A 14,362-nucleotide genomic window follows, 5' to 3' on the forward strand; every position below is an offset into this window, starting at 1 on the left:
AACGGGATACTTCTTCTTGATACTCTACTATCGTATTTTCAACTACTCCAAATATCTCTACAGCAGCCGCGATCAATCGCTCACGCAGAAACACATTGAGCAATTGTATTTTTGACATGTTGGGAATGCACTGTCGCTAGTATTTTATTATCAATTTATTTCAATTTAAAGCTTTTTTGAAACCCTTCTTGCTAAATGTGCCTGCCAGGAAGTAAACACTGTTCGCTATACTTTTTTACTGTGCGTGCACGGCAACACAATACCGCACTACCGCCGCCTGTTGTCAGGAGTGGAAACAAAGGTTGACAATACTCTGACGTTTTTCAACCTATATTTTTGGTTCACATGTAAGAAGAGACAGACATGACTCTCAAATGGCTATTTCTTCACAAAACACTTTACAGACTGGAACTTGGGCTGCACGCTGGCTATTGGTTAAGATTCTGGTAGTTCCATATAGTCAATAACCTTTCTGTCCTAGTACTGTACACCATTTATGAATCCAGTCCTGATTCAGGGTATTATAATGGTATGACTTTGGACTGTTTGGAATAAACATAATAAACTGCAGTGCATGCAGACATGTTGAACTGCATGCTTCTTTTCGAATGAATATGTGTGCACTGTTTACAGTTGAAGTCGGAAAATTTACATACACCTTCGTCACCGTAGCCTAGTGGTTAGAGCGTTGGACTAGTAACCGGAAGGTTGCAAGTTCAAATCCCCGAGCTGACAAGGTACAAATCTGCCTCTGTTCCTAGGCCGTCATTGAAAATAAGACTTTGTTCTTAACTGACTTGCCTAGTTAAATAAAGGTAAAAAAAAATACATATATAATAATAAATTTAAACTCAGTTATTCACAATTCCTGACATTTAATCATAGTAAAAATTCCCTATCTTTGGTGAGTTAGGATCACCACTTTATTTTAAGAATGTGAAGTGTCAGAATAATAGTAGAGAGAATGATTTCTTTCAGCTTTTAATTCTTTCATCACATTCCCAGTGGGTCAGAAGTTTACATACACTCAATTAGTATTCGGTAGCATTGCCTTTAAATTGTTTAACTTGGGTCAAATGTTTTGGGTAGCCTTCCACAAGCTTCCCACAATAAGTTGGGTGAATTTTGGCCCATTCCTCCTGACAGAGCTGGTGTAACTGAGTCAGGTTTGTAGGCCTCCATATTTGTAGGCCTCCACACACTTTTTCAGTTCTGCCCACAAATGTTCTATATGATTGAGGTCAGGGCTTTGTGATGTCCACTCCAATACCTTGACGTTATTGTCCTTAAGCCATTTTGCCACAACTTTGGAAGTATGCTTGGGGTCATTGTCCATTTGGAAGACCCATTAACGACCAAACTTTAACTTCCTGACTGATGTCTTGAGATGTTGCTTCAATATATCCACAGCATTTTCCAACCTCATGATGCCATCTATTTTGTGAAGTGCACCAGTCCCTTCTGCAGCAAGGCACCCCCACAACATGATGCTGCCACCCCCGTGCTTCACGGTTGGGATGGTGTTCTTCGGCTTGCAAGCCTCCCCCTTTTTCCTCCAAACATAACGATGGTCATTATGGCCAAACAGTTCTATTTTTGTTTAATCTGACCAGCGGATATTTCTCCAAAAAAGTACAATCTTTATCCCCATGTGCAGTTGCAAACTGTAGTCTGGCTTTTTTATGGCGGATTTGGAGCAGGGACTTCTTCCTTGCTGAGCAGCCTTTCAGGTTATGTCAATATAGGACTGGTTTTAATGTGGATGTAGATACTTTTGTACCTGTTTCCTCCAGCATCTTCACAAGATTCTTTGCTGTAGTTCTAGGATTGATTTGCACTTTTCGCACTAAAGTGCGTTCATCTCTAGGAGACAGACCGCGTCTCCTTCCTGAGCAGTATGACGGCTGCGTGGTCCCATGGCATTTATACTTGCATACTATTATTTGTAACAGATGAACGTGGTACCTTCAGGCGTTTGGAAATTGCTCCCAAGGATGAACCAGTCTTTTGGAGGTCTACAATTTCTTTCTGAGATCTTGGCTGATTTCTTTTGATTTTCCCATGATGTCAAGCAAAGAGGCACTGAGTTTGAAGGTAGGCCTTGAAATACATCCTCAGGTACACCTCCAATTGACTGAAATAATGTCAATTAGCCTATAAGAAGCTTCTAAAGCCATGACATCATTTTCTTGAATTTTCCAAGCTGTTTAAAGGCACAGTCAACTTAGTGTATGTAAACTTCTGACCCATTGGAATTTTGATACAGTGAATTATAAGTGAAATCTATCTGTAAACAATTGTTGGAAGAATTACTTGTGTCATGCATAAAGTAGATGTCCTAACCGACTTGCCAAAACTAAATTTGTGGAATGGTTGATAAATTAGTTTTAATGACACTTAGGTTGGAGTATGTAAACATCCGACTTCAACTGTATGTATTTTGTTTGTGTCCTTGTTCTTCCATCTCAAGTCAGCAACAACTATCCATCCTTTTGTTCCTCTGCAGGTTCACTGAATTCTGCAAAGGTGGCCAGCGCAGGGACAGAAGGACAGAGCAGCATTGACTCATTCTTGACCACCACAGGTGTCCATCTGTACAGCCAGGGCCACCCCAGGCAGAAGGCCATAACAGAGGCTATACTGCAAGTCCTGATCATTTCCTGCAAACTGCCTATGTCCTTAGTGGACAACCCTCACTTCAGGCATTTCCTGTCCGTGGTAAATGACAAATATAGACCAGTAAGTAGGCCCACGTTAACAAGGTGCCTGCATGACTTAACACTGAACAAAGAGGCTACACTCAAAAGTGCCCTAGAGAAGACAGAATCAGTGTCTGTCACTGTAGATATATGGACTGACATGATCATGAGGGGCTTCGTGGGAGTAACGGCCCATTACATGGCTATGGCAGAAAAAAAAACTCCCAGACTGGAGTCAGTTCCGTTGAGCTGTGATAGATTCACAGGGTCACACACTGGGGAAAGAATCAGTAATACATTTGAAGTAATATGTGATCATTTTGGCATAAAACATCAATTAGATTTATACCATATGTGATCACGCTGCAAATATGAAAAAAGCCTTCACAGTTTGTTTCCCCAAAGTAAGCAATGATCATGATGATGATGATGTGGATAACCCCAGCCTATGGGAATAATTTGGTGAAGAGTACAATGCTGATGTAGAAGCTATCCGAACCAACTGCAGGCAACAGCACTTACAGTTCTTTGCCCATTCATTACAACTAGTGATTAGAGATGGACTAAAGGAAACACCAATCATAAACAGCCTGCTGGCTAAGGTAACTAAACTTTGCAACTTACTACATACTACCTGTGGTCTGAAAGAAGCATTTGAAGCTGAGTTCGGAGCCAATCGTTGTATCCCTGCTGATGTGTCTACCAGATGGAATTCCATCCTCCCAAGGACACAGGGAACTCTGTTTATCACCAAGGGAATGGAGCCAGCTATTGGAGCTAGTGGACATTTTGGACCCTGTGGTGACTCTCAGTGCTGCCCTTCCTTGTGTACTGTCACTCAACTATCATATGCAAAGTATACTGAGCACAAGTTGTCACCTAGTCAGTCTCGTAAAAGCACTGCAGCAGTCACTCAGGCACCGATTCCAGGGGGTGTTTGTGAATGTCAGAATGGAGCACTCGGATGAACAGGCAACAAAACTTCCATTTGGTGACAATGTATACATAATGGCTGCACTGCTGGACCAATCTAGAGAAGAAGAAGAACAACCACCTGCCAAAACCTCTAGACTGTTGTCTGGCCTCCGCAACAAGATCAGCAAGAAGAAAGGAGACATAAAGTAATCTGTCAGAGCAGAGCAAATGAAGTTGATTGCTTGGATTTTGGAGAATCCATGCAAAAGACTTTCCAAGGCTCAAGCAGGTAGCAATGACAGTGTTGGCTGTGCCTGCCACCAGTGCCCCAGTGGAGAGAGTGTTTAGTCATGGAGGCCTCATCATGCGACCTCATCGTGCCAGGCTCTGTGCAAGAACGCTGACAAACTTGATCTTTCTGAAATGTAACAACATATGTCTACAACATACATTTTCTCTGTCCTAGGGCACAGAACGTAATGTACTACTTGTTACTTTTTTTCATATCCGGTACAATTACTTTTATTAACATTTAACATAACAGTCTACATTTTAAAATGACATTTATATTGATTTACAAGTAGAGATATTGGTGTGCAAAAGAGCAGAAAAGTAAATAAATATAAACAGTATGGGGAAGAGGTAGGTCAAATTTGGTGGGCTATTTACCGATAGACTATGTACAGCTGCAGCGATTGGTTAGCTGCTCAGATAGCAGATGTTTGAAGTTGGTGAGGGAGATAAAAGTCTCCAACTTCAGCGATTTTTGCAATTCGTTCCAAATGAGGTGTTGGCTTTAGGGATGATCAGTGAGATACACCTGCTGGAGCGCGTGCTACGGGTGGGTGTTGCCATCGTGACCAGTGAACTGAGATAAGGCGGAGCTTTACCTAGCATGGACTTGTAGATGACCTGGAGCCATCGGGTCTGGAGACGAATATGTAGCGAGGGCCAGCCGACTAGAGCATAAAGGTCGCAGTGGTGGGTGGTATAAGGTGCTTTAGTAACAAAACGGATGGCACTGTGATAAACTGCATCCAGTTTGCTGAGTAGAGTGTTGGAAGCTATTTTGTAGATGACATCGTGACATCGCCGAAGTCGAGGATCGGTAGGATAGTCAGTTTTACTAGGGTAAGTTTGGCGTCATGAGTGAAGGAGGCTTTGTTGCGGAATAGAAAGCCGACTCTAGATTTGATTTTAGATTGGAGATGTTTGATATGAGCCTGGAAGGAGAGTTTACAGTCTAGCCAGACACCTATGTACTTATAGATGTCCACATATTCTAGGTCGGAACCATCCAGGGTGGTGATGCTGGTCGGGCGTGCGGGTGCAGGCAGCGAACGGTTGAAAAGCATGCATTTGGTTTTACTAGCATTTAAGAGCAGTTGGAGGCCACGGAAGGAGTGTATGGCATTGCAGCTCGTTTGGAGGTTAGATAGCACAGTGTCCAAGGACGGGCTGGAAGTATACAGAATGGTGTCGTCTGCGTAGAGGTGGATCAGGGAATCGACCGCAGCAAGAGCAACATCATTGATATATACAGAGAAAAGAGTCGGCCCGAGAATTTAACCCTGTGGCACCCCCATAGAGACTGCCAGAGGACCGGACAGCATGCCCTCCGATTTGACACACTGAACTCTGTCTGCAAAGTAGTTGGTGAACCAGGCAAGGCAGTCATCAGAAAAACCGAGGCTACTGAGTCTGCCGATAAGAATATGGTGATTGACAGAGTCAAAAGCCTTGGCAAGGTCGATGAAGACGGCTGCACATTACTGTCTTTTATCAATGGCGGTTATGATATCGTTTAGTACCTTGAGCGTGGCTGAGGTGCACCTGTGACCGGCTCGGAAACCAGATTGCACAGCGGAGAAGGTACGGTGGGATTCGAGATGGTCAGTGACCTGTTTGTTGACTTGGCTTTCGAAGACCTTAGATAGGCAGGGCAGGATGGATATAGGTCTGTAACAGTTTGGGTCCAGGGTGTCTCCCCTTTGAAGAGGGGGATGACTGCGGCAGCTTTCCAATCCTTGGGGATCTCAGACAATATGAAAGAGAGGTTGAACAGGCTGGTAATAGGGGTTGCGACAATGGCGGCGGATAGTTTCAGAAATAGAGGGTCCAGATTGTCAAGCCCAGCTGATTTGTACGGGTCCAGGTTTTGCAGCTCTTTCAGAACATCTGCTATCTGGATTTGGGTAAAGAAGAGCCTGGAGAGGCTTGGGCGAGTAGCTGCGGGGGGGGGGGGGGGGGGGGGGGGGGAGCTGTTGGCCGAGGTTGGAGTAGCCAGGAGGAAGGCATGGCCAGCCGTTGAGAAGTGCTTGTTGAAGTTTTCGATAATCATGGATTTATCGGTGGTGACCGTGTTACCTAGCCTCAGTGCAGTGGGCAGCTGGGAGGAGGTGCTCTTGTTCTCCATGGACTTCACAGTGTCCCAGAACTTTTTGGAGTTAGAGCTACAGGACTTGAGACTTGACTTAGACTTGGCCCTAAAAGACTTGACTTGCTTGGACTCTACCTCGAAGACTTGTGAACATCTCTGCTGTTACTGAGGTTTGAAACTTTCTTATTGGTCTATTAACTAATTTACCACCTGGTGACGTCACCAGGCAGGCCAAAACTCCATCCCACCTAAACGTGCTGACATTTCAGGTGGTCTTTTCGAACAGCTTTTACATTATCATAATTTCAATAATTTCACTGTATTATTCCAACCTGGAAACACATACAGTGCCTTGCGAAAGTATTCGGCCCCCTTGAACTTTGCAACCTTTTGCCACATTTCAGGCTTCAAACATAAAGATATAAAACTGTATTTTTTTGTGAAGAATCAACAACAAGTGGGACACAATCATGAAGTGGAACGACATTTATTGGATATTTCAAACTTTTTTAACAAATCAAAAACTGAAAAATTGGGCGTGCAAAATTATTCAGCCCCCTTAAGTTAATACTTTGTAGCGCCACCTTTTGCTGCGATTACAGCTGTAAGTCGCTTGGGGTATGTCTCTATCAGTTTTGCACATCGAGAGACTGACATTTTTTCCCATTCCTCCTTGCAAAACAGCTCGAGCTCAGTGAGGTTGGATGGAGAGCATTTGTGAACAGCAGTTTTCAGTTCTTTCCACAGATTCTCGATTGGATTCAGGTCTGGACTTTGACTTGGCCATTCTAACACCTGGATATGTTTATTATTGAACCATTCCATTGTAGATTTTGCTTTATGTTTTGGTTCATTGTCTTGTTGGAAGACAAATCTCCGTCCCAGTCTCAGGTCTTTTGCAGACTCCATCAGATTTTCTTCCAGAATGGTCCTGTATTTGGCTCCATCCATCTTCCCATCAATTTTAACCATCTTCCCTGTCCCTGCTGAAGAAAAGCAGGCCCAAACCATGATGCTGCCACCACCATGTTTGACAGTGGGGATGGTGTGTTCAGGGTGATGAGCTGTGTTGCTTTTACGCCAAACATAACGTTTTGCATTGTTGACAAAAAGTTACATTTTGGTTTCATCTGACCAGAGCACCTTCTTCCACATGTTTGGTGTGTCTCCCAGGTGGCTTGTGGCAAACTTTAAACAACACTTTTTATGGATATCTTTAAGAAATGGCTTTCTTCTTACCACTCTTCCATAAAGGCCAGATATGTGCAATATACGACTGATTGTTGTCCTATGGACAGAGTCTCCCACCTCAGCTGTAGATCTCTGCAGTTCATCCAGAGTGATCATGGGCCTCTTGGCTGCATCTCTGATCAGTCTTCTCCTTGTATGAGCTGAAAGTTTAGAGGGACGGCCAGGTCTTGGTAGATTTGTAGTGGTCTGATACTCCTTCCATTTCAATATTATCGCTTGCACAGTGCTCCTTGGGATGTTTAAAGCTTGGGAAATATTTTTGTATCCAAATCCGGCTTTAAACTTCTTCACAGCAGTATCTCGGACCTGCCTGGTGTGTTCCTTGTTCTTCATGATGCTCTCTGCGCTTTTAACGGACCTCTGAGACTATCACAGTGCAGGTGCATTTATACGGAGACTTGATTACACACAGGTGGATTGTATTTATCATCATTAGTCATTTAGGTCAACATTGGATCATTCAGAGATCCTCACTGAACTTCTGGAGAGAGTTTGCTGCACTGAAAGTAAAGGGGCTGAATAATTTTGCACGCCCAATTTGTCAGTTTTTGATTTGTTAAAAAAGTTTGAAATATCCAATAAATGTCGTTCCACTTCATGATTGTGTCCCACTTGTTGTTGATTCTTCACAAACAAATAAAGTTTTATATCTTTATGTTTGAAGCCTGAAATGTGGCAAAAGGTCGCAAAGTTCAAGGGGGCCGAATACTTTCGCAAGGCACTGTATAAAACACTGGGCCATCACCACCAAAATCATCCTCAGTACTCAGATAAAGCTCTATTTACTTTACTAACAAAGGGATTCAACATAAATTACATTTGTACGTAAAACTATTGTATATTGATTAGTAAGGCACTACTATGAGTAAGTAACAGGATTACTAAAGAAATTATTAAAAGCTTCTAAATGCAAAAACTGTAGCTAGCACACTTAGTCTTTGGATTAGGTAGCACAGGATAGGAACAACTTTATTTAGCATAACAAATGTATGTGTCCTGTAACCAGGTGGAGAAGAACATCAACAACATAACCATCTGGATTTCCCACCAGCTCTTCATCAACGGGGAGTTTGTGGACACAGAGGGTGGGAAGACCTACAAGACCTTCAACCCCACAGACGGAAAGGTAGGGAGAGACGATGCAGTAGAGCCAGTTTGAATAGTTTAGGAATTTGTCCCTCTTTCCTCCATTACTTGATCTGCTCCTTGACAATGACAAATTAATCCACCCAGGTCCTCTTTGAAAAAGAGGTACTTTGCAGCCTCCCAAGTGACGCAGAGGTCTAAGGCACTGCATCGCAGAGTTGTGGCATCACTACAGCCTGGGATTCGATCCCGGCCGTGACCAGAGTCCCATATAGCGGCGCACAATTGGCCCAGCATCGTCTGGGTTAGGGGAGCGTTTGGCTGGGGGGGGGGGGGGGGGGGCAATTCCATGTGGCAGGCAAGGCGCCTGCAGGCTGACTTCAGTCGTCAGTTGAACAGTGTTTCCTCCAACACATTGGTGCAGCTAACTTCTGGGTTAAGTGAGCGGGTGTTAAGAAGCGCTGCTTGGCGGGTCATGTTTCGGAGGATGTATGACTTGAAGTTCGCCCCTCCCGGTTCTGTTGGGGAGTTGCACCGATGAGACAACATCGAAATTACGAAATTGGGGATTAAAAGGGGGTAACAATATATATATATATATATTTAAACGATATAAGATACTTGTATGTTCATAAATGTTTAATATTACAATTACGATTTAATATTACGATTTATTTGAATTGCGCTCCCTCCAATTTCACCGGATGTTGTCGACGGGTATCCCGCTGATGGGACGCCTAGCCCTAAGAAGATTTATTAATATTCATTTTCCTGAATATTTTAAGGCATCAATACCAGTGTATTTACTTGTGTATTTCATGGCATGAGCTGTAACGTTGGTCGTTGGGAGAAAGAGAGGAGGACCAATGCGCAGCGTGGTAAGTGTTCATAGCTTTTAATGACGTACTAGAACACTGAACAAAACAATAAATAACAAACGAACAGTCCCGTAAGATGAAAGACCAAAACACTAAACAGGAAATAAGCACCCACAACTCAAAAGTGAAACCAGGCTACCTAAGTATGGTTCTCAATCAGGGACAACGATTGACAGCTGCCTCTAAATGAGAACCATACCAGGCCAAACACAGAAATCCCAAATCATAAAAAAAGAACATAGACAACCCACGCAACTCACGCCCTGACCATACTAAAACAAAGACATAACAAAAGAACTAAGGTCAGAACGTGACATGAGCTCAGTATTCTTCAACAAGGGAGAAAACTTTTGTTTTGTTATAAATGTCATCAAGCACCCCGATTGACTCAAAGTTGTTTATTTTAAACACATGAATGCAATTAAATGTTTTCTCACATAGAATAATATCTAACGTCTGAGTATTCCCCCTTATATTGAACACATTTCACCTCACAAATCCTGGGTTGATGTCACATTATTTTGAAGTCATTCCTAGTACAATGTAAGAGAGATTTCCTTCTTCAAATTTATTTTATATAGCCCTTCGTACATCAGCTGATATCTCAAAGTGCTGTACAGAAACCCAGCCTAAAACCCCAAACAGCAAGCAATGCAGGTGAAGAAGCACGGTGGCTAGGAAAAACTCCCTAGAAAGGCCAAAACCTAGGAAGAAACCTAGAGAGGAACCAGGCTATGTGGGGTGGCCAGTCCTCTTCTGGCTGTGCCGGGTGGAGATTATAACAAAACATGGTCAAGATGTTCAAATGTTCATAAATGACCAGCATGGTCGAATAATAATAAGGCAGAATAGTTTAAACTGGAGCAGCAGCACAGTCAGGTGGACTGGGGACAGCAAGGAGTCATCAGACAGGATGACCACATCAGTGACTCAACCCACTCAGGTGACGCACCCCCTCCAGGGACGGCATGAGAGAGCCCCAGTAAAGCCAGTGACTCAGCCCCTGTAATAGGGTTAGAGGCAGAGAATCCCAGTGGAAAGAGGGGAACCGGCCAGGCAGAGACAGCAAGGGTGGTTCGTTGCTCCAGAGCCTTTCCGTTCACCCTCCCACTCCTGGGCCAGACTACACTCAATCATATGACCCACTGAAGAGATGAGTCTTCAGTAGAGACTTAAAGGTTGAGACCGAGTTTGCGTCTCTGACATGGGTAGGCAGACCGTTCCATAAAAATGGAGCTCTTCTTGTTTGGTCGGCTTTGAGCATTTTATCTCTGATGTGTGGACTGCACCAAAGAGAGAGGCCAGGCTGTTTACACTGCGAGGTCAACAGACAACAGTCAAGGGAGGACCCCTGGTTGGCAGCAGGTGTGTTTGTGTGTATTGGTTTTCTGCATACTTTTATGTGTTCGGCAGTTTGTCTCACACACCGAGGATGATCCTCAGTGGAGGTATCCTGACCTGGACTAGGATGCTGTGCAGGTGGGTAAAGGAATTCTATGTCTGGAGGGGAAAAAGTTTGAGTTGATAGACAGTATGTAGGCTGCCTGTTGTCATGTCGTCATACTTTATATCCTAAGTTGATAGATGCCAAGAAAAGGTACGACATAAAAAAAAACTGGCCTACCGACACTCATTTACTCCTTACTTTTAATTCAATCATAAAACATCAAATCAGAGTGGGTCGTACCACATTACACATTTCTAAGTCACAGTAATACTAGGAGAGTGAATCATCTGTGACTCTCCGGTGTTCACATTTTGCACATTTGATAAGTGTCTTTCTATTTTTAGCCTCTCACTCCTTCTCGCCATAGATGCTTATCTTCCGGATTCTGTTTGTGTCGTTGTGAGGTGGCTGAACAGTGGAAGAGGGGAGCTGGGGGGTTAGGTCGCTGTGATCTAATGAACCTGATAAGGTGACCTGGCTGGGCACGCCGTCACTAACACATCAGTCTTTGTCACAATGGGATGACCGAGGTCTGTTACGTTGTGTACAGTTTTTTACGCAGCTTAAACTTAATGCAGCGTTGGCATACGTCTAAAAGTTTAGACGGGTTAAACTGTTCATGGACCACAGTCAGACAAAGTAGGATGTATAAGCATACAAAAATGCAATACATCCGTCTCTGTCTCTACAGGCCCTATTAAAAAAAATGTCACCAAGTTCAACCTCAGACCAGAGGCAAGTTCTGCATAGCAAGTGCCAGACAGTATTCCCTTGGATTTTATTATGCAATCCTGGAACCCAGTCAATGTGTTTGTAATGCGGTCTCTACGCTGTGATATACAGTCCCATAGACCTGTCGCTTTGTCATTTAACAACAAACCCCGAAAGGCCATCGCTATAAATAATCCAGTGTGTACTTGTACGTTTGACTAAGGGCTCTATTCAATCTGTAAAGCTGAAGCGTTACAGATTCCTCAATATAAACGTAAAGGTCATTTCCGATTGAACCAACATATGCAGCGTTTACCATGAATGCAGTCTCCACTAAAGTGGGAATGTTGCCGTTTAATTTCAATCATGCTGTAAAGCTGAACTTCCACGATGCAGATTCAATAGAGCCCTAAACTTTGTTTTCACTGCACACACTGAGGATTATGTGGTCTAAAAAGGCCACGTTCACACTCAAGTTGTACAACTGATGTACAGCACATTTGGTACAATGGTTTTTGATACAGCAAAGTTTTTCTTCAGAAAAATAATTATACAAGCATTGTGGAGACTGCACAATGGTTGTGTTTACTGTACATTTATGTTGTATCACAATAATAGCAGTTGTGCCACAACCATTGCGTCAAATGAGTTTAGTATTTTTTAATTTTATTAGGATCCCCATGAGCTGCTGCTAACGCAGCCACTACTCTTACTGGGGTCCACACAAAACATTTCAAATCGGAATTCACACTTTCGTACACTTAGGTCGAACATTCCATGCTTAATAACATTAGACATACGCCGGCACATACTCCTTCGTTAATCGTAATATGTTACAGATACCACCCAATGGGTCATACTGGGTCTCATGTGGTATAATGTTAACCTTGGTGGAGTCTTTCATTTAAAAAACAAAATAGAGTCACACCGGATTGGAGCCATTCACCCAGTGAACGGAGTCCCATACATATGTTCCCTCAACACAACCGTGACAGCGGTGACTTTTTTGTTATATGTTACAGTCATCTCCAGACATAGTGGATTTCTTTTACAGTGAAGTGAGACTGGTTAGTTGTACAACCTACGTGTGTACGGGGCCATAGAAGCTAAAGTGATTGGTATTTTGACATTTCAGGTTAAGATTTTGTGTTTTCCTCTGACTTTTTTTTGGCAGTTGTTTTCTGGTCATTTTCTGGTCATTTTCTGGACGTTTTTTGGTAGTTGTTTTCTTGTCATAGAGGAAACCCCTACCGGGACTTACTGGCATTTACCAATAAGCTCCTGGCACTTACCAATAAGCTCCTGCTACCCTTCTCCTAAATGTGTCCATGTGAAATCTCAAGAACTGGATTTACTGTACCACAACTAATCCTTCAGAAGCTTATGTTGTGAGACTGAAATACAAGAAGTTGCATGACATTTCCGGGAGACTATCTCTGTTTGTGTCCCTCAACAATTAGATAACTTTATTTTTTTATTTTTTTATTCCAGGCTAATCAGAGCAGGCATTATCATATAAATATAATTACTAATTAAGTAGTTATATTTCTATGAGAATTATCTTGTGGGCACAAGCAACACATAATCTCTCAATTATAACTGTGTCCCAGAGTCCTCTAAGCCCTGAGTTTACAATCCGTATTGCAACACAGTGTCAGTGGGGGGGAGCAGGAAGGAGAGAGCAGACTGTACACATCACGTCTCAGGGACGTCTCAGGGAGTCACTCTGTGTGTGTGTGTGTGTGTGTGGGTGATTTTTGTGTGTGTGCATGCATAATCACTTAAAAGGGAGAGATAAAGAGCTGGGCTCAGTTTCCTCTCTCCCTCTTTAACAGCAAATCTCTGTCATGGTCATGGATGATTAAAAAGTTATTGATTTTTACTTCACTTCCAGTGTTTTGCTAATATTTACTAAATATCTTTCCGGTCAATATTTTTTTCGATGTTTTTTAAAATCTGAATTAAAGTGAGAAGGAGAGGGGGATAGGGGGAGGGGGAGAGAGGCAGACTTGCTAATAAAGACTAACGCAGAAAGAGCCAAAACCCCATTAGATGCCACGCCAATGGAGGGGAGACAGTCAACCCACCAATCAAAAAGGAGAGGAGATGTCCTTTAGAGGAGACCGGGCTAGTGCCACGTGTTTGTGAGAGGTGAAACACCTGCTGGCACAGAGGATGTGTCACAGAGTATATGTCACAGAGTGGGGACAGGGAGGGTAGGAGGGCGAGAGAAGAGAGAGAATAAAGAAAACAGAGTTGAGAAAAAGAGTCGTTGGGAGGCAGAGATAGATAGAAAATAAAAAGAGAGCAAAGGAGAGAGAGATTTAGAAATAGAGACAGAGTGAAGCAGCGCAATAAAACTACAGAGAGAGAAAGAAAGAGACCCCGTTTCAGTCTGTTAGCCCTGCTCATACAGAAGCCAGCAGCACCCCCTCCCCCCTCCCTCCCTCACAGAAGCACCATCACAACAAACTCTGTCTGCATACCAGAGTACAGGAAACCCCTGGTGGTAATGGTACAGGTACTCTAACGCTTTGCCTCGCGACTCACACCTTATCGTTCTCACTCAATGTCTCACTGCAGTCCTTCTTCGGAGCCTTAGAACCACGGACCATCACCTTATTACCTCATTTCTCTTCTGCGACACACCGACAAACAACCACCGTCACGTCTCTCCGACCCAACATGAGGAAGGGGCTCCAGGGAAGCCAGGCTGCTCACACAGGGCAGTGGGAAGAAAAGGAGAGGAAAGAGGAGAGGCATCACGAGCAGCAGCAGCTGGGGAGGGCAGAGAAAAAGTTAGTAGCGTTCTGGTTGTCCTTGTCCCAGAGGACGTGGACATTTTTCAGGCCCCGCAGTGGCGAACGCACTGGCTGCTTCCAGCGGAGCCCCTCCGCAGCTCGCCTGCTGAAGAGCGAGACGTGAGGAGTGCGAGAGGCCAAAGGCAGTCCGTGCCATTCTTCAGCTTCATCTACCATTAGCAAAAAACATTTTT

The 14,362-nt window shown here is 43.6% G+C and overlaps 1 protein-coding gene across 1 annotated transcript in view; it reads right to left on the reverse strand.

Annotated features, from left to right (window-relative positions):
* The window catches only part of LOC110493937 (zinc finger protein 394), a 3,105-nt gene extending 2,866 nt beyond the window's left edge, over positions 1-239 (reverse strand). Inside the window, exon 1 of the mRNA XM_021568554.2 lies at positions 1-239. This exon is cut by the window's left edge and continues 75 nt beyond it. Coding sequence (XP_021424229.1) covers positions 1-118 — 118 coding nt within the window. The 5' untranslated portion in view covers positions 119-239.
* Between the last annotated feature and the right edge of the window lie 14,123 nt (positions 240-14,362).

The sequence above is a fragment of the Oncorhynchus mykiss genome, chromosome 17 (assembly GCF_013265735.2).
Source record: "Oncorhynchus mykiss isolate Arlee chromosome 17, USDA_OmykA_1.1, whole genome shotgun sequence".
NCBI classification, from domain to species: Eukaryota; Metazoa; Chordata; class Actinopteri; order Salmoniformes; family Salmonidae; genus Oncorhynchus; species Oncorhynchus mykiss.